Source organism: Bombina bombina, chromosome 3, assembly GCF_027579735.1.
Source record: "Bombina bombina isolate aBomBom1 chromosome 3, aBomBom1.pri, whole genome shotgun sequence".
NCBI classification, from domain to species: domain Eukaryota; kingdom Metazoa; phylum Chordata; class Amphibia; order Anura; family Bombinatoridae; genus Bombina; species Bombina bombina.
In genome coordinates, this window is record NC_069501.1 from 441,341,476 (window position 1) to 441,361,678 (window position 20,203).

The 20,203-nt window shown below is 39.0% G+C and overlaps 1 protein-coding gene across 1 annotated transcript in view; it reads left to right on the forward strand.

Moving 5' to 3' along the window:
• The window catches only part of LOC128652382 (centrosomal protein of 164 kDa-like), a 161,319-nt gene extending 144,643 nt beyond the window's left edge, over window positions 1-16,676 (forward strand). The window contains exons 30-33 of the mRNA XM_053705319.1: window positions 7,287-7,394; window positions 13,431-13,539; window positions 13,625-13,954; window positions 16,486-16,676. Of these exons, the coding sequence (XP_053561294.1) occupies window positions 7,287-7,394; window positions 13,431-13,539; window positions 13,625-13,954; window positions 16,486-16,676 (738 nt within the window). The remainder of the gene's footprint in view (window positions 1-7,286; window positions 7,395-13,430; window positions 13,540-13,624; window positions 13,955-16,485) is intronic.
• Window positions 16,677-20,203: the final 3,527 nt, after the last annotated feature.

The window sequence follows — 20,203 nt, forward strand, 5'->3', positions numbered from 1 at the left end:
TACAGACTGAGACATCCAGCTTCCTCCAAGGGTCCCCTGAATGCTATAGGACATCTCTAAAGGGCTCTTAGGCTTTCCAAAATCGTTTGTTGGGGAAGGTAGGCCCACAGCAAGGCTGTGGCAGTTTGGTGTGACTGTTAAAAAAAAGTCTATATCATTTTTTTGATCCGGTTTTTGAACTAAGGGGTTAATCATCCATTTGCAAGTGGGTGCAATGCTCTGTTAGCTTATTATACACACTGTAAAAATTTTGTTTGATTTACTGCCTTTTTTCACTGTTTTTCAAATTCTGACAAAATTTGTTTCTCTTAAAGGCACAGTACCGTTTATTATATTTGCTTGTTAACTTGATTTAAAGTGTTTTCCAAGCTTGCTAGTCTCATTGCTAGTCTGTATAAACATGTCTGACATAGAGGAAACTCCTTGTTCATTATGTTTAAAAGCCATTGTGGAGCCCCCTCTTAGAATGTGTACCAAATGTACTGATTTCACTTTAAGCAATAAAGATCATATTCTGTCTTTAAAAAATGTATCACCAGAGGAATCTGACGAGGGGGAAGTTATGCCGACTAACTCCCCCCACGTGTCAGATCCTTTGACTCCCGCTCAAGGGACTCGCGCTCAAATGGCGCCAAGTACATCTAGGGCACCCATAGCGTTTACTTTACAAGACATGGCGGCAGTCATGGATAATACACTGTCAGCGGTATTAGCCAGACTACCTGAATTTAGAGGAAAGCGAGATAGCTCTGGAGTTAGACGAATTACAGAGCATACTGACGCTTTAAGAGCTATGTCTGATAATGCCTCACAATATGCAGAAGCTGAAGAAGGAGAGCTTCTTTCTGTGGGTGATATTTCTGACTCAGGGAAGATGATGCAACCTGATTCTGATATTTCTACATTTAAATTTAAGCTTGAACACCTCTGTGTGTTACTCAGGGAGGTTTTAGCTGCTCTGAATGACTGTGATACAATTGCAGTGCCAGAGAAATTGTGTAGACTGGATAAATACTATACAGTGCCGGTGTGTACTGATGTTTTTCCAATACCTAAAAGGTTTACAGAAATTATTACTAAGGAATGGGATAGACCAGGTGTGCCGTTCTCTCCCCCTCCTATTTTTAGAAAAATGTTTCCAATAGACGCCACCACACAGGAATTATGGCAGACAGTTCCTAAGGTGGAGGGAGCAGTTTCTACTCTAGCAAAGCGTACTACTATCCCTGTCGAGGACAGTTGTGCTTTCTTAGATCCAATGGATAAAAAGTTAGAGGGTTGCCTTAAGAAAATGTTTATTCAACAAGGTTTTATCCTACAGCCCCTTGCATGTATTGCTCCTGTCACTGCTGCTGCGGCGTTCTGGTTTGAGTCTCTGAAAGAGGCTTTACAGGTAGCGACTCCATTGGATGACATACTTGACAAGCTTAGAGCACTTAAACTAGCCAATTCTTTTGTTTCTGATGCCATTGTTCATTTGACTAAACTAACGGCTAAGAATTCTGGTTTTGCTATCCAGGCGCGCAGAGCGCTATGGCTTAAATCATGGTCAGCTGACGTTACTTCAAAGTCTAAGCTGCTTAACATTCCCTTCAAGGGGCAGACCCTATTCGGGCCTGGTTTGAAGGAGATTATTGCTGATATCACTGGAGGAAAAGGCCCTTCCTCAGGATAGGTCCAAACCAAGGGCCAAACAGTCTAATTTTCGTGCCTTTCGAAACTTCAAGGCAAGTGCGGCATCAACTTCCTCTAATGCAAAACAAGAGGGAACTTTTGCTCAGTCCAAGACGGTCTGGAGACCTAACCAGACCTGGAACAAGGGTAAGCAGGCCAAAAAGCCTGCTGCTAAGACAGCATGAAGGAACGGCCCCCTATCCGATAACGGATCTAGTAAGGGGCAGACTTTCGCTCTTCGCCCAGGCGTGGGCAAGAGATGTCCAGGATCCCTGGGCGTTGGAAATTATATCCCAGGGATATCTTCTGGACTTTAAGGCTTCCCCCCCAAAAGGGAGATTTCACCTTTCACAATTATCTGCAAACCAGATAAAGAGAGAGGCATTCTTACACTGTGTACAAGACCTCCTAGTTATGGGAGTGATCCATCCTATTCCAAAGGAGGAACAGAGACAGGGATTTTACTCAAATCTGTTTGTAGTTCCCAAAAAGAGGGAACCTTCAGACCAATTTTGGATCTAAAGATCTTAAACAAATTCCTCAGAGTATTCGTACCATCCTACCTATGATCCAGGAGGGTCAATACATGACTACAGTGGATTTAAAGGATGCTTATCTTCACATTCCGATACACAAAGATCATCATCGGTTTCTCAGGTTTGCCTTCCTAGACAGGCATTACCAGTTTGTAGCTCTTCCCTTTGGGTTAGCTACAGCCCCAATAATTTTTACGAAAAGGTTCTGGGGTCGCTTCTGGCGGTCCTAAGGCCGCGGGGCATAGCAGTGGCCCCTTATTTAGACGACATCCTAATTCAGGCGTCAAACTTCCAAATTGCCAGGTCTCATACGGATATAGTGTTGGCATTTCTGAGGTCGCATGGGTGGAAGGTGAACGAGGAAAAGAGTTCTCTATCCCCCCTTACAAGAGTTTCCTTCCTAGGGACTCTGATAGATTCTGTAGAAATGAAAATTTACCTGACGTAGTCCAGGTTATCAAAACTTCTAAATTCCTGCCGTGTTCTTTATTCCATTTCTCGACCTTCGGTGGCTCAGTGCATGGAAGTAATCGGCTTAATGGTAGCGGCAATGGACATAGTGCTGTTTGCACGCCTACATCTCAGACCGCTGCAACTCTGCATGCTCAGTCAGTGGAATGGGGATTACACAGATTTGTCCCCTCTACTAAATCTGGATCAAGAGACCAGGGATTCTCTTCTCTGGTGGCTATCTCGGGTCCATCTGTCCAAAGGTATGACCTTTCGCAGGCCAGATTGGACAATTGTGACGACAGATGCCAGCCTTCTAGGTTGGGGTGCAGTCTGGAACTCCCTGAAGGCTCAGGGATCGTGGACTCAGGAGGAGTCACTCCTTCCAATAAACATTCTGGAACTAAGAGCGATATTCAATGCTCTTCAGGCTTGGCCTCATCTAGCGACAATGAGGTTCATCAGATTTCAGCAATATCTCGATCACATCAGATATCAACAACATCACGACTGTGGCTTACATCAACCATCAAGGGCGAACAAGGAGTTCCCTAGCGATGTTAGAACTCTCAAAGATAATTTGCTGGGCAGAGATTCACTCTTGCCACCTATCAGCTATCCATATCCCAGGTGTAGAGAACTGGGAGGCGGATTTTCTAAGTCGACAGACTTTTCATCCGGGGGAGTGGGAACTCCATCCGGAGGTGTTTGCACAATTGGTTCATCGTTGGGGCAGACCAGAACTGGATCTCATGGCGTCTCGCCAGAACGCCAAGCTTCCTTGTTATGGATCCAGGTCCAGGGACCCCAAGACAACGCTGATAGATGCTCTAGCAGCGCCTTGGTCCTTCAACCTGGCTTATGTGTTTCCACCGTTTCCTCTGCTCCCTCGTCTGATTGCCAAAATCAAGCAGGAGAGAGCATCAGTGATCTTGATAGCGCCTGCGTGGCCACGCAGGACTTGGTATGCAGATCTGGTGGACATGTCATCCTTTCCACCATGGACTCTGCCGCTGAGACAGGACCTTCTACTTCAAGGTCCTTTCAATCATCCAAATCTAATTTCTCTGAGGCTGACTGCCTGGAGATTGAACCCTTGATTTTATCAAAGCGTGGTTTCTCCGAGTCAGTCATTGATACCTTAATTCAGGCACGAAAGCCTGTCACCAGGAAAATCTATCATAAGATATGGCGTAAATATCTTTATTGGTGTGAATCCAAGGGCTACTCATGGAGTAAGGTCAGGATTCCCAGGATATTATCTTTTCTCCAAGAAGGATTGGAGAAAGGATTGTCAGCTAGTTCCTTAAAGGGACAGATTTCTGCACTATCTATTCTTTTGCACAAGCGTCTGGCGGATGTCCCAGACGTTCAGGCATTTTGTCAGGCTTTAGTTAGAATCAAGCCTGTGTTTAAACCTGTTGCTCCATCATGGAGTTTAAATTTGGTTCTTAAAGTTCTTCAGGGGGTTCCGTTTGAACCTCTTCATTCCATAGATATCAAACTTTTATCTTGGAAAGTTCTTTTTTTGGTAGCTATTTCCTCGGTTCGTAGAGTTTCCGAGTTATCTGCCTTACAATGTGATTCTCCTTATCTGATCTTCCATGCAGATAAGGTAGTTCTGTGTACCAAACCTGGGTTTTTACCTAAGGTGGTATCTAATAAGAATATCAATCAAGAGATTTTTGTTCCGTCTTAGTGTCCTAATCCTTCTTCAAAGAAGGAACGTCTATTACACAATCTGGACGTGGTTCGTGCTTTAAAGTTTTACTTACAAGCTACTAAAGATTTTCGTCAAACATCTGCTTTGTTTGTTGTCTACTCTGGACAGAGGAGAGGTCAAAAGGCTTCGGCAACCTCTCTTTCTTTTTGGCTAAAAAGCATAATCCACTTAGCCTATGAGACTGCTGGCCAGCAGCCTCCAGAAAGGATTACAGCTCATTCTACTAGAGCTGTGGCTTCCACATGGGCCTTTAAAAATGAGGCTTCTGTTGAACAGATTTGCAAGGCGGCGACTTGGTCTTCGCTTCATACTTTTTCAAAATTCTACAAATTTGATACTTTTTCTTCTTCGGAGGCTATTTTTGGGGGAGAGGTTTTACAGGCAGTGGTACCTTCCATTTAAGTACCTGCCTTGTCCCTCCCTTCATCCGTGTACTTTAGCTTTGGTATTGGTATCCCACAAGTAATGGATGATCCGTGGACTGGATACACCTTACAAGAGAAAACATAATTTATGCTTACCTGATAAATTTATTTCTCTTGTGGTGTATCCAGTCCACGGCCCGCTCTGTCATTTTAAGGCAGGTATTTTTTAATTTTAAACTACAGTCACCACTGCACCCTATGGTTTCTCCTTTCTCTGTTTGTTTTCGGTTGAATGACTGGATATGGCAGTTAGGGGAGGAGCTATATAGACAGCTCTGCTGTTGGGAATGAGAATATCCCACAAGTAATGGATGATCCGTGGACTGGATACACCACAAGAGAAATAAATTTATCAGGTAAGCATAAATTATGTTTTTATTCGTTCTTCTGGCACCTTTTTTTACTCTGATATTTCTCCTACTGTTTCTTGTTCCCTTGGCAGAATGGCTGGGGAATGAGGGAAGTGGGGGAGGTATTTAAGCCTTTGTCTGGGGTGTCTTTGCCTCTTCCTGGTGGCCAGGTTCTGTATTCCCAAAAGTAATGAATGCAGCTGTGGACTCTCCCCGTACAGAAGAAAAGAAAATTATCAGGTAAGCATGATTTAAGTTTCTTCTCCTTGTCTAAGTCTGGTGTTAAAGATACTACAGGCTCCTCCTTTTGAGCCTATGCATACTTTGGACATTAAACTACTTTCTTGGAAAGTGTTATTTCTCTTGGCTATCTCTTCTGCTAGAAGAGTTTCTGAATTGTCTGCTCTCCTTTCAAATTTTTACCTAACGTTGTGAATTCTAACAACATTAATAGGGAGATTATTGTTCCTTTTTTGTGTCCTAATCCTAAATCTACTCTTGAAAGATCTTTACACTCTTTGGATGTAGTAAGAGCTTTGAAATATTATGTAGATGCTACTAAGGATTTCAGACAGTCTTCTAGTCTTTTTGTTCTTTTTTCTGGTTCTAGAAAAGGTCAGAAAACCTCTGCCATTTTATTAGCATCTTGGTTAAAACTTGTAATTCACAAATCTTATTTGGAGGCGGGCCAGTCTCTGCCTCAGAATTACAGCTCATTCTACAAAATCTGTCGCCACATCTTGGGCTTTCAAGAATAAAGCTTTAGTTGATCAAATTTGCATACCATTTACTAAATTCTATCATTTTGATGTTTTTGCTTCTTCAGAAGCAGCTTTTGGTAGATAGTTTCTTCGGGCAGCTGTCTGTTTGATTCTAGTGCTTATGATTTTAAGTTTTTTTTTTTTAAATTTAATTAAAGACTTTATTACTTTTGGATTTAATTTCTCTTCAAAAATAGCTGTTTTTACTTTATCCCTCCCTTTATTTTTGTTACTCGTGGGCTTCCACATCTTGGGTATTATATCCCATCAATAACAAGCTTGTGGACTCTCGCCACCTATATGAAAGAAAACATAATTTATTTAAGAACTTACCTGATTAATTTCTTTCATTGGGGCGAGAGTCCACAAGACCCTCACAAATGTTTCTTTATTTTTGGGTTATTTTTTAATAAGCACATTTTTTATCCTGCTTTTATCCCATCAGTTACAAGCTTGTGGACTCTCGCCACCATGAAATAAATTAATTTATCCGGTAAGTTCTTACATAAATTATTTTTTTTCTGTTCAACCGTGGTGTTTGTCAGTGTAATGTCACAAAGGCCTAAAGTATCTTATTTTGTTTCTATATCATTTAACTTCTAGACGTCTGGAGCATTTGTGTTCTGACCAAATTATTTATGATTTCTTATAGTATCTGGAGTTTATGCAGCTTACACTGCGGCTTACAGTGAGCTGTGCAAATCGTGCTTTGTTTTTATTTTAAATCACTACTACTATAGTCATATTTCATTTAAACTCTTGTATTTGAGCCTCCTATATGTTTTCATAATGCATTTTTCAGTATTGCTCAGTAAGGTTTATTTTTCTAAGAAGAAACATGATTTACCTTGTTTATCTAGCATTTGCAGCATCTGTTCTAGGCCCTTTCACACATTTTTCTTTAGTTTTTCATTTGTTCTCTAACAGTATTTGTGCACATATTGGGAGCTTTCCTTCAAAAATATATTATACATGGTACATGTCCTAGTATGGAACCTGTCTGCTTGAAAGGTGGTATCAGTATTGCTCTTTTTCAGCCAATTAAATTATGTTTTATCAGGTGATGCTTTTGTAAGTATCACACATTTTAGGACATTTTGCATAAATGTTTTGGATTTTTAAATGGTTAATATGTTGTTTTAAACCATGAGCTCTGTTATTGCAGCGTAAACAAATACATAGATTGCATTTTCTAATTATACTGACAGAGTGGTCATTTTGAACATGAGATGATCATACAGTGTGGAATGTTGGTTATTCCTTTATAGATACTTTATAGTATCATTATATAGTAGTATTATCAGTGTATAGATAATCAAGTGCAGGGTGTGGACACCTTTTGTCATTGTACTATTTATATCCTGTAGGAACCACACATTCTGCATGATGTACACTCTACCATGCAAAAGGGACAGATCTTGCTACAAAATAAGGAGCAGCATTTGCAGGACCTGGAAAACTCACTTATGAAAGAGGTAACGATAAGGCTAACGTCCTAGGGACCCCATTGTTTAATCTTTTAATCTAATTTCTTCTTATCCTTTTTCTACTTTTCTCTCTCCTTATCCTTTTTCTACTTTTCTCTCTCCTTATCCTTTTTCTACTTTTCTCTCTCCTTTCCCTCTATCTATCTTTCTTTCATGTAATTAGCAAGAGTCCATGAGCTAGTGACGTATGGGATATACATTCCTACCAGGAGGGGCAAAGTTTCCCAAACCTTAAAATGCCTATAAATACACCCCTCACCACACCCACAATTCAGTTTTACAAACTTTGCCTCCGATGGAGGTGGTGAAGTAAGTTTGTGCTAGATTCTACGTTGATATGCGCTCCGCAGCAAGTTGGAGCCCGGTTTTCCTCTCAGCGTGCAGTGAATGTCAGAGGGATGTGAGGAGAGTATTGCCTATTTGAATGCAGTGATCTCCTTCTAAGGGGTCTATTTCATAGGTTCTCTGTTATCGGTCGTAGAGATTCATCTCTTACCTCCCTTTTCAGATCGACGATATACTCTTATATATACCATTACCTCTGCTGATTCTCGTTTCAGTACTGGTTTGGCTATCTGCTATATGTAGATGAGTGTCCTGGGGTAAGTAAGTCTTATTTTCTGTGACACTCCTAGCTATGGTTGGGCACTTTGTTTATAAAGTTCTAAATATATGTATTCAAACATTTATTTGCCTTGACTCAGAATGTTCAACTTTCCTTATTTTTCAGACAGTCAGTTTCATATTTGGGATAATGCATTTTAATTTAACATTTTTTACCTTAAAATTTGACTTTTTCCCTGTGGGCTGTTAGGCTCGCGGGGGCTGAAAATGCTTCATTTTATTGCGTCATTCTTGGCGCGGACTTTTTTGGCGCAAAAATTCTATTTCCGTTTCCGGCGTCATACGTGTCGCCGGAAGTTGCGTCATTCTTTGACGTTATTTTGCGCCAAAAATGTCGGCGTTCCGGATGTGGCGTCATTTTTGGCGCCAAATAATGTGGGCGTCTTATTTGGCGCGAAAAAATATGGGCGTCACTTTTGTCTCCACATTATTTAAGTCTCATTTTTTATTTGCTTCTGGTTGCTAGAAGCTTGTTCTTTGGCATTTTTTCCCATTCCTGAAACTGTCATTTAAGGAATTTGATCAATTTTGCTTTATATGTTGTTTTTTTCTTTTACATATTGCAAGATGTTCCACGTTGCAACTGAGTCAGAAGTTACTTCAGGAAAGTCACTGCACAGTGCTGGAGCTACCAAGCTAAGTGTATCTGCTATAAACTTTTGGTATCTGTTTCTCCAGCTGTTATTTGTATTGCATGTCATGTCAAACTTATTAATGCAGATAAAATTTCCTTTAGTACTGTTACATTACCTGTTGCTGTTCCGTCAACATCTAATTTTCAGAGTGTTCCTGATAACATAAGAGATTTTATTTTTTAAATCCATTAAGAAGGCTATGTCTGTTATTTCTCCTTCTAGTATACATAAAAGTCTTTTAAAACTTCTCTTTTTTCAGATGAATTTTTAAATGAACATCATCATTCTGATACTGATAATGGTTCTTCTGGTTCAGAGGTTTCTGTCTCAGAGGTTGATGCTGATAAATCTTTGTATTTGTTCAAAATGGAATTTATTCGTTCTTTACTTAAAGAAGTGTTATTTGCATTAGAAATAGAGGATTCTGGTCCTCTTGATTCTAAATGTAAACGTTTAAATAAGGTTTTTAAATCTCCTGTAGTTATTCCAGAAGTGTTTTATCTCCCTGATGCTATTTCTGAAGTAATTTCCAGGGAATGGAATAATTTGGGTAATTTATTTACTCCTTCTAGACGTTTAAGCAAATTATATCCTGTGCCATCTGACAGATTAGAGTTTTTTGAGACAAAAATCCCTAAGGTTATGGGGCTATCTCTACTCCTGCTAATGTACTACTATTCCTACGGCAGATAGTACTTCATTTAAGGATCCTTTAGATAGGAAAATTGAATCCTTTCTAAGAAAAGCTTACTTATGTTCAGGTAATCTTCTTAGACCTGCTATATTTTTAGCGGATGTTGCTGCAGCTTCAACTTTTTGATTAGAAGCTTTAGAGCAACAAGTAACAGATCATAATTTTATAGCATTATTATTATTCTATAACATGCTAATAATTTTATTGGTGATACCATCTTTTGATATCATTAGAGTTGATGTCAGGTATATGTCTCTAGCTATTTTTAGCTAGAGAAGCTTTATGGATTAAACTTGGAATGCTGACATGTCTTCTAAGTCATCTTTGCTTTCCCTTTCTTTCCAGGGTAAATAATCATTTTAGTTCCTTTCCTTACAAGGAACAAAAGCCTGATCCTTCATCCTCAGGAGCGGTATCAGTTTGGAAACTATTTCCAGTTTGGAATATATCCAAGCCTTATAGAAACCTATAGCCAGCTCCTAAGTACCTATGAAGGTGCGGCCCTTATTCCAGCTCAGCTGGTATGGGGCAGATTACGTTTTCTTCAAAGAAATTTGGATCAATTCCGTTCTTAATCTCTGGTTTCAGAAACATTGTTTCAGAAAGGTACAGAATTGGCTTCAAGTTAAGGCCTCCTGCTAAGAGATTCTTTTCTTTCCCGTGTCCCAGTTAACACAGCAAAGGCTCAGCATTTCTGTAATGTGTTTCAGATCTAGAGTTGGCTGGAGTATTTATGCCAGTTCCAGTTCTGGAACAGGGGCTGGGGTTTTATTTTATCTCTTCATTTGTACCAAAGAAGGTCAATTCCTTCAGACCAGTTCCGGATCTGTCATTATTGAATCGTTATGTTAGGATACCAACATTCAAGATGGTTACTGTAGGACTATCCTGCCTTTTGTTTAGCAAGGGCATTATATGTCTACAATAGATTTACAGGATGTGTATCTGCATATTCCGATTCTTCCAGATCACTTTTAGTGTCTGAGATTCTCTTTTTAGACAAGTATTACCAGTTTTGTGGCTCTACCGTTTGGCCTAGCCTCAGTTCCAAGAATTTTTTTCAAAGGTTCTCGGTGCCCCTTTTTTCTGTAATCAGAGAATAGGGTTTTGGTATTTCCTTATTTGGACGATATCTTGGTACTTGCTCAGTCTTCTCATTTTCGAAGAATCTCATACGAATCGACTTGTGTTGTTTCTTCAATTTCATGGTTGGAGGATCAATTTACCATTCAGTTCATTGATTCCTCAGACAAGGGTAACCTTTTTAGGTTTCTAGATAAATTCAGTGTCTATGACTCTGTCCTTGTCAGACAAGAGAAGTTTAACATTGATATCAGCTTGTCAAAACCTTCAGTCACAATCATTCCCTTTGGTAGCCTTATGCATGGAAATGTTGGGTCTTAGGACTGCCGCATCAGATGCGATCTCCTTTGCTCGTTTTCACATGCGACCTCTTCAGCTCTGTATGCTGACCCAATGGTGCAGGGATTACTCAAAGATATCTCAATTAATATCTTTAAACCGATTTTACAACACTCTCTGACATGGTGGACAGATCACCATCGTTTAGTTCAGGGGGCTTCTTTGTTCTTCCGACCTGGACTATAATCTCAACAGATGCAAGTCTTACAGGTTGGGGAGCTGTGTGGGGGTATCTGACGGCACAAGGGGTTTGGGAATCTCAGGAGGTGAGATTTCCGATCAATATTTTGGAACTCCGTGCAATTTTCAGAGCTCTTCAGTCTTGGCCTCTTCTCAAGAGAGAGTTGTTCATTTGTTTTCAGATAGACAATGTCACAACTGTGGCATACATCAATCATCAAGGAGGGACTCACAGTCCTCTGGCTATGAAAGAAGTATCTCGAATTTTGGTTTGGGCGGAATCCAGCTCCTGTCTAATCTCTGCGGTTCATATCCCAGGTATGGACAATTGGAAAGCGGATTATCTCAGTCGCCAAACGTTGCATCCGGGCGAATGGTCTCTTCACCCAGAGGTATTTCTTCAGATTGTTCAAATGTGGGAACTTCCAGAAATAGATCTGATGGCTTCTCATCTAAACAAGAAACTTCCCAGGTATCTGTCCAGATCCCGGGATCCTCAGGCGGAGGCAGTGGATGCATTATCACTTCCTTGGAAGTATCATCCTGCCTATATCTTTCCGCCTCTAGTTCTTCTTCCAAGAGTAATCTCCAAGATTCTGAAGGAATGCTCGTTTGTTCTGCTGGTAGCTCCGGCATGGCCTCACAGGTTTTGGTATGCGGATCTTGTCCGGATGGCCTCTTGCCAACCGTGGACTCTTCCGTTAAGACCAGACCTTTTGTCTCAAGGTCCTTTTTTCCATCAGGATCTGAAATCCTTAAATTTAAAGGTATGGAGATTGAACGCTTGATTCTTGGTCAAAGAGGTTTCTCTGACTCTGTGATTAATACTATGTTACAGGCTCGTAAATCTGTATCCAGAGAGATATATTATAGAGTCTGGAAGACTTATATTTCTTGGTGTCTTTCTCATCATTTTTCTTGGCATTCTTTTAGAATACCGAGAATATTACAGTTTCTTCAGGATGGTTTAGATAAGGGTTTGTCCGCAAGTTCCTTGAAAGGTCAAATCTCTGCTCTTTCTGTTCTTTTTCACAGACAGATTGCTATTCTTCCTGATATTCATTGTTTTGTACAAGCTTTGGTTCGTATAAAGCCTGTCATTAAGTCAATTTCTCCTCCTTGGAGTTTGAATTTGGTTCTGGGGGCTCTTCAAGCTCCTCCATTTGAACCTATGCATTCATTGGATATTAAATTACTTTCTTGGAAAGTTTTGTTCCTTTTGGCCATCTCTTCTGCCAGAAGAGTTTCTGAATTATCTGCTCTTTCTTGTGAGTCTCCTTTTCTGATTTTTCATCAGGATAAGGCGGTGTTGCGAACTTCTTTTGAATTTTTACCTAAGTTGTGAATTCCAACAACATTAGTAGAGACATTGTGGTTCCTTCATTATGTCTTAATCCTAAGAATTCTAAGGAGAAATCGTTGCATTCTTTGGATGTTATTAGAGCTTTGAAATATTATGTTGAAGCTACTAAGTCTTTCCGAAAGACTTCAAGTTTATTTGTTATCTTTTCCGGTTTTAGAAAGGCCAGAAAACTTCTGCCATTTCTTTGGCATCTTGGTTGAAATCTTTAATTCATCTTGCCTATGTTGAGTCGGGTAAGACTCCGCCTCATAGGATTACAGCTCATTCTACTAGGTCAGTTTCTACTTCCTGGGCGTTTAGGAATGAAGCTTCGGTTGATCAGATTTGCAAAGCGCCAACTTGGTCCTCTTTGCATACTTTTACCAAATTCTACCATTTTGTTGTATTTTCTTCTTCTGAAGCAGTTTTTGGTAGAAAAGTACTTCAGGCAGCGTTTTCAGTTTGAATCTTCTGCTTATGTTTTTTCATTAAACTTTATTTTGGGTGTGGATTATTTTCAGCAGGAATTGGCTGTCTTTATTTTATCCCTCCCTCTCTAGTGACTCTTGTGTGGAAAGATCCACATCTTGGGTAGTCATTATCCCATACGTCACTAGCTCATGGACTCTTGCTAATTACATGAAAGAAAACATAATTTATGTAAGAACTTACCTGATAAATTCATTTCTTTCATATTAGCAAGAGTCCATGAGGCCCGCCCTTTTTTTGTGGTGGTTATGTTTTTTTTTTGTATAAAGCACAATTATTCCAATTCCTTATTTTATATGCTTTCGCACTTTTTTCTTATCACCCCACTTCTTGGCTATTCGTTAAACTGAATTGTGGGTGTGGTGAGGGGTGTATTTATAGGCATTTTAAGGTTTGGGAAACTTTGCCCCTCCTGGTAGGAATGTATATCCCATACGTCACTAGCTCATGGACTCTTGCTAATATGAAAGAAATGAATTTATCAGGTAAGTTCTTACATAAATTATGTTTTTTCTTCTTAACTTTCTAATCATTTCTTTTATCCTACTTGTCTGCCCTTTCAACCTCACTCACTGGTTTATGTTCTCATTGACTCACTCTTTCTTATTTCATCTCTATTTGTATTGACTTTCCTGCAGATATTGGAAGAGGATGGAATGAAAGGTGCAAGTAGTAAGAAGGTGGTGACTTTTGACCTAAGTGACTCAGAGGACTCAAGCAGTATATTAAGTACTGACCTAAACAGATGTGAGTCCTAAATGTGTCCCCCTTATGTGGCATGAATTGTTGAATCTCATCCAACAGACACTAACATTTCTTTCTGTTCCCACAGGTAGTAATATGGGCTCAAAGCCTTTTCTTCCCATCAAAGTACAGCATCTAAGTAATTCATTGTGTCGTATCACAGCTGAGCTCAATGGGGTTCTAAAGTCCATGGAATCAGTCACCTCTGATCCTAATGTCACTCTCCCTACCTACATTCCAACCAGCACACCTCTATCTGTGCCACAGCCCTTCTCTCTAAACAAGCTGAGTACTTTGGCTGCAACACCTTTGTCCTCACCATCTAGCAGAACAAATGGTATAATATCAAGACTTAATGATACTTCTTCCTCCTCTTTGGATGCCATGTTAAAGGAAAAATTGCGCAAGTATTTTCCAGGTAAAGTACCAAAAAGTAGTCACAGTTCTTATTACTATTTTAATTATTTTTTGCAATCCTTGCTTATTCCTTCATATATGTTATGTCCTTTGAACATGGATTGACATTTCCTTCCATTGGCAGTGAGAGTCCACAAAATCCATTCATAACTTATAAGAAATACTTCACCAGGCAATCAGAAGGAGGCAGACACCCCAAACAGAGCATTCAATATAACTCCCACTTCCCCTACCTTCCCAGTATTTCTTTTCCTCGTTTCAAGGATGTAGGCAGAGAGGTGCTCTGCTGAAGATTCTGAATTTTAATGTCCTCAATGGATTGTTTCCTTCAAGATAGGACAGGGGAGTTTTAGAAAGCCATGTAATTCTCTTAGTAGAGTTTTGGTGTATTTTAGCTACTGATGGTTGCTGGAAAGTTCCTATACCTCCTCTAGTGTTCCTATGCTATCCTCCCTTTCAGGCAAACAGTGTTAGTTACACTGACTTACCTCTCTTAATTACAGGACTCCTGATCATAGAACCTTTTCCTCTAATGGCTTGTTGCCTATAGAGTTGAAAACCAGGACAGACATGAATCTGCTAATTTTAGACTTCAGACACATATTGGGGGTATTATGAGTGAAATGTGGATTACAATCTCCCTGTTTTCTTTTCCTATCTCAGATGCTTGTGACAGGCTGATTATACACTATCCTAAATTGTTATTTAGCGGCAGTGTTATGCTTAACATCTGTTCTGCAGTCTCATTCTGGGGGTCCTGGTAATCAGATGTCCGCGGTGTCCCCGACACCTCAATCTACCCTTGGACATTCTGTGGATTTGCAGACCTCAGTATGCTCGTATACGCCAGTATTACAGCATTGCAGTATTACAGGGGGAGGTCCCTATTCCTACTCGGGTTGTGCTTTTATACCCCGATTCTCAACCACAACTTGTGGTGGGATGCTGAGACTCTAAAAAAAAATATAAAGAAAAGGGCCACATCCCTAGGGGTTTTAGAATTTTGAAACACTGTTCATTTAAAAATAATGAGGATCTTTTAATTAAATGGGAAACTATTTTTAAATACTGCTCTTTTAAGTTAATGGACCTAATTGCATGTAGAGACAACTAGTGAAGGAAGCTAGTGTTGAGATTGATACCATTCAGAATGCATTTGAGCATACTGAGAAATATCGATCATTAAACACAGAGGTTCTGCAGAAAACTGATAATTATCAGAAAAAGCTAGTTTCAATTAAAAATAAAGAAAATGTTGAGAGATGAACAAGACTATAAGGAGGGCATTGCATATACTGTAGCTGTAATAGGAACAACAAAGAGCCACAGGAATTGGTTCTAGAGGATAATGGTCCTGACAATAAGGAGGTTAAGAATAATGAGTGGTTGATCCAAATAAGGATTATATCAGAAAATTAATCCCTTGGCAGAATGGCTGTGGAATGAGGGAAGTGGGGGAGGTATTTAAGCCTTTGTCTGGGGTGTCTTTGCCTCCTCCTGGTGGCCAGGTTCTGTATTCCCAAAAGTAATGAATGCAGCTGTGGACTCTCCCCGTACAGAAGAAAAGAAAATTATCAGGTAAGCATGATTTAAGTTTCTTCTCCTTGTCTAAATCTGGTGTTAAAGATACTACAGGCTCCTCCTTTTGAGCCTATGCATACTTTGGACATTAAACTACTTTCTTGTTCATTTAAAAATAATGAGGATCTTTTAATTAAATGGGAAACTATTTTTAAATATTGCTCTTTTAAGTTAATGGACCTAATTGCATGTAGAGACAACTAGTGAAGGAAGCTAGAGTTGAGATTGATACCATTCAGAATGCATTTGAGCATACTGAGGAATGTCGATCATTAAACACGGAGGTTCTGCAGAAAACTGATAATTATCAGAAAAAGCTAGTTTCAATTAAAAATAAAGACAATGTTGAGGGATGAACAAGACTATAAGGAGGGCATTGCATATACTGTAGCTGTAATAGGAACAACAAAGAGCCACAGGAATTGGTTCTAGAGGATAATGGTCCTGACAATAAGGAGGTTAAGAATAATGAGTGGTTGATCCAAATAAGGATTATATCTGAAAATTAATGAAAATTATTGATGAGGCCTACCTGGGGGGGATTCTGACAAAAATGGCAAAGGACTTCCTTATTCCTTGTTTACCTAGTATTGCTTATTACCATCATTTACCAAAAATTCATAAATCTTGGGTGGACCCCCAGGTAGTCCTATCATTTCTGGCATAGATTATCTAACTTGCAATTTATCACAGTATGTCTATCAATCAACAAGAAAATTGTTATTACCCTTCTATCTTATATTAAAGATACTGCTGATCTAATTTGTAAACTTGATAAGATCAAAAAGGATAATAAGGATCTCCTATGGTTATTCTGTGATGTTGCAGCTTTATATTCGAATATCACCCATGATTTGGGATTGAAAGCTGTGAATCATTATTTAGAGCAAGATTTCTCTTTACCAGCTAGTCAAGTAGAATTTTTATTGAAAGCTAATTGTTTTATTCTAGAACATAATTATTTTGTTTACCAGGAACTGTTCTTTTTGCAAGTAAAAGGTACGGCCATGGGCACTAAGTTTGCCCCAAGTTTTGCCAAACTTTTTATGGGATGGTTTGAGGAACAGTACATCTATTCCTCTGACTTTGGGGCAAACTTGGTGTTCTATGGTCGGTATATAGACAACCTTATTTTTATATGAGATGGCTCTTCTCTGGAAGCCCAATGTTTTGTAGATCATCTTAATTCCAATAATTTGGGTATATCCTTTTCATCAAAAATAGACACTTCAAGTATTTAATTTTTAGATCTTCACCTCTCTTGGAATATAAAGGGAAGTGGGTCACTAAAACTTGTTTTAAGGAAGTTGATTGCAACAGTTATTTGAATTACAAAAGCAATCACCATGCTCCTTGGATTCGAAATGTGTCATGCAATCAGTTTTGCAGACTGAGACATAATTGTAGTGATATTCATACATTTTAAGATCAGTCTCTAATAATGGAGAGATTTATTGATGAAGGATACCCTCTAGATTTCATCAATAGGGGATTTTCACAAGCAAAATCTAGGAACAGAGAGGATTTATTGGGAATTGACAATAAACGTGTGAATAATAGACAAAAGAATAGGGAATATGTTTTAATATTTATCACCCAGTTTAATAGGCTTATCAAAGCAGCATTAACCCCTTAAGGACCAGCGACGTACCCTGTATGTCGCTGGCCTTTTTTTGGGACTTGATTGTTTTATATCGCGGTCTTGCCACCAGCGTTGAGACTGCTCTATTCCACAAAGCCTGCTGGAGGGAGGGAATTAATAGCGTGTTCTTGCTAGACTTGTGCTATTATGTCCTGAAAAAACCCTTAACGACCAGTGACATATAGGGTACATTGTGGCCATTAAGGGGTTAAGTAAATATTGGTTCATTCTGTTAAAGGATCTGGCAGTTGGGTAATTATCCTCTTTCTACTTTTTAGAGAGCTCCTACCCTTAAGAACAAGCTAGTGTCTAGCAAAATAGTAATGAAACAATCTTATAGGAATTCCAGTTTGAAATCTATTGAGAATCATTTCCTAAACAAGAAAGGTATTTACAAATGTTAGAAGAAAATCTGTGGTCTATGCAAGTACATCACTCCACTCTAGAATCACTTGTGATTCCTCATTTGTTGTATATATTTTGGAATGTATTTGTGGTCTTCAGTATACACGTGGAACTTCTAGAGCCATCAAAAAAAGAGGGGGCGAACATCTTAGAAATGTGAAAAATGCTTCCTTAAAACAGTGTTCCTAGACATGTGTTATGTAATCATACTTCTAATACTGATACTTTCAAGATTATACCAATCAAATTCATCCCCAAATCTTGGGGTGTAAATAGATATGAGACTCGGGCAGAGAGAAACTTATTGGATTTGGAAGCTACAGGCCTTGTCACCTTATGGTCTGAATGAGAATATATATATGGCAGCATTCAATGATTAATTCACTGATTGGATGGTTTTTAGGATCCTGCTCATTTTTAGTTTTGTTTTTTTGTACGTCTGCTTTATGTCCACACAATTGTTGATTTGAATTATATATCTGTATCATGTAATATCATGGGGTCCATTTTGCATTTAAAAAAAATAATAATTTTTATCTAGTATTAATAATGTTAGATATATTTTGTCTAGATTAAGTGATATCCACAACTGGTTTACCTAGCGATCTTTATATCACTAAGATTTTATTTACTTTTAGGAGGGTAAAATAATTAGTGGTCATTGGTAGCCGATATGACAATCTCCTGTGATTTGTATTAACTTTGCAAATGATCACCGTGATGCAATGTATATATCATGAGAAGCACATTGCTTCTTATAATAAATCACCTCCAATGGTGAATATATAGTTCAATCTTACCCTCTGTCCAATGATTTATTTTCTATGGATTGGTGTTTTTGTCCAATCATAGTATGAATTTTAGACACACCTAATGCCAGGTATTTAAAGGGACACTGAACCCAATTTTTTTCTTTTGTGATTCAGATAGAAAGTTGCTTAAAATTGCATGCTCTAATTTACTCCTATTATCAATTTCTTTCATGTAATTAGCAAGAGTCCATGAGCTAGTGACATATGGGATATACATTCCTACCAGGAGGGGCAAAGTTTCCCAAACCTCAAAATGCCTATAAATACACCCCTCACCACACCCACAATTCAGTTTTACAAACTTTGCCTCCCATGGAGGTGGTGAAGTATGTTTGTGCTAGATTCTACGTTGATATGCGCTTTGCAGCAGGCTGAAGCCCGGTTTTCCTCTCAGAGTGCAGTGAATGTCAGAGGGATGTGAAGAGAGTATTGCCTATTTGAATACCATGGTCTTCCTCTAGGGGATCTATTTCATAGGTTCTCTGTTATCGGTCGTAGAGGTTTATTCTCCTACCTCCCTTTTCAGATCGACGAAATACTCTTATATACCATTACCTCTACTGATTCTCGTTTCAGTACTGGTTTGGCTATCTACTATATGTAGATGAGTGTCTTAGGGTAACTAAGTCTTATTTCTATTTATGACACTCAAAGCTATGGTTGGGCACTTTATATGTAAAGTTCTAAATATATGTGTTTAAACTTATATTTGCCATGATTCAGGATAATCAGTATTCCTTCATTCAGACTGTCAGTTTCATTTTTTTGGGAAAATGCATATAAATTTTATTTTTCTTAAATAAAAAAAATGCTTCTATTTATTGCGTCATTCTTGGCGCGAGACTTTTGGCACAAAAATTTCGTCCTTTCCGGCGTCATAGTTGGCGCCGGAAGTTTTTACGTAATTGCGTCATTTTTTTTTACGCATGTGTATTGCGGACGTTTTTTTGGCGCCAAAAAATATGGGCGTCATTCTTGGTTCTAAAGTTCTAAATATATGTCTTTAAACTTATATTTGCCATGATCCAGGATATTCAGTATTCCTTCATTCAGACTGTCAGTTTCATTTCTCCAACATAGGTGTGTCCGGTCCACGGCGTCATCCTTACTTGTGGGATATTCTCTTCCCCAACAGGAAATGGCAAAGAGCCCAGCAAAGCTGGTCACATGATCCCCCCTAGGCTCCGCCTTCCCCAGTCATTCTCTTTGCCGTTGCACAGGCAACATCTCCACGGAGATGGTTAAGAGTTTTTTGGTGTTTAAATGTAGTTTTATTCTTCAATCAAGAGTTTGTTATTTTAAAATAGTGCTGGTATGTACTATTTACTCTGAAACAGAAAATAGATGAAGATTTCTGTTTGTAAGAGGAAGATGATTTTAGCAACCGTTACTAAAATCGATGGCTGTTTCCACACAGGACTGTTGAGATGAAGTAACTTCAGTTGGGGGGAACAGTGTGCAGACTTTAGCTGCTTGAGGTATGACACATTTCTAACAAGACTTGGTAATGCTGGAAGCTGTCATTTTCCCTATGGGATCCGGTAAGCCATTTTATTAACAAGAATTAAGGGCTTCACAAGGGCTTTAAAGACTGGTAGACATTTTTCTGGGCTAAAACGATTATTTTATAAGCATGGTTAATGGTTTATAGCTTTGAGGAGTTATTTTAATCTTGGGAATTTGTTTAAAAAAACGTCAGGCACTGTATTGGACACCTTTTTCACTGGGGGCCTTCTCTAATCATAGGCAGAGCCTCATTTTCGCGCCACTAATGCGCAGTTGTTTTTGGGAAGCAAGGCATGCAGATGCA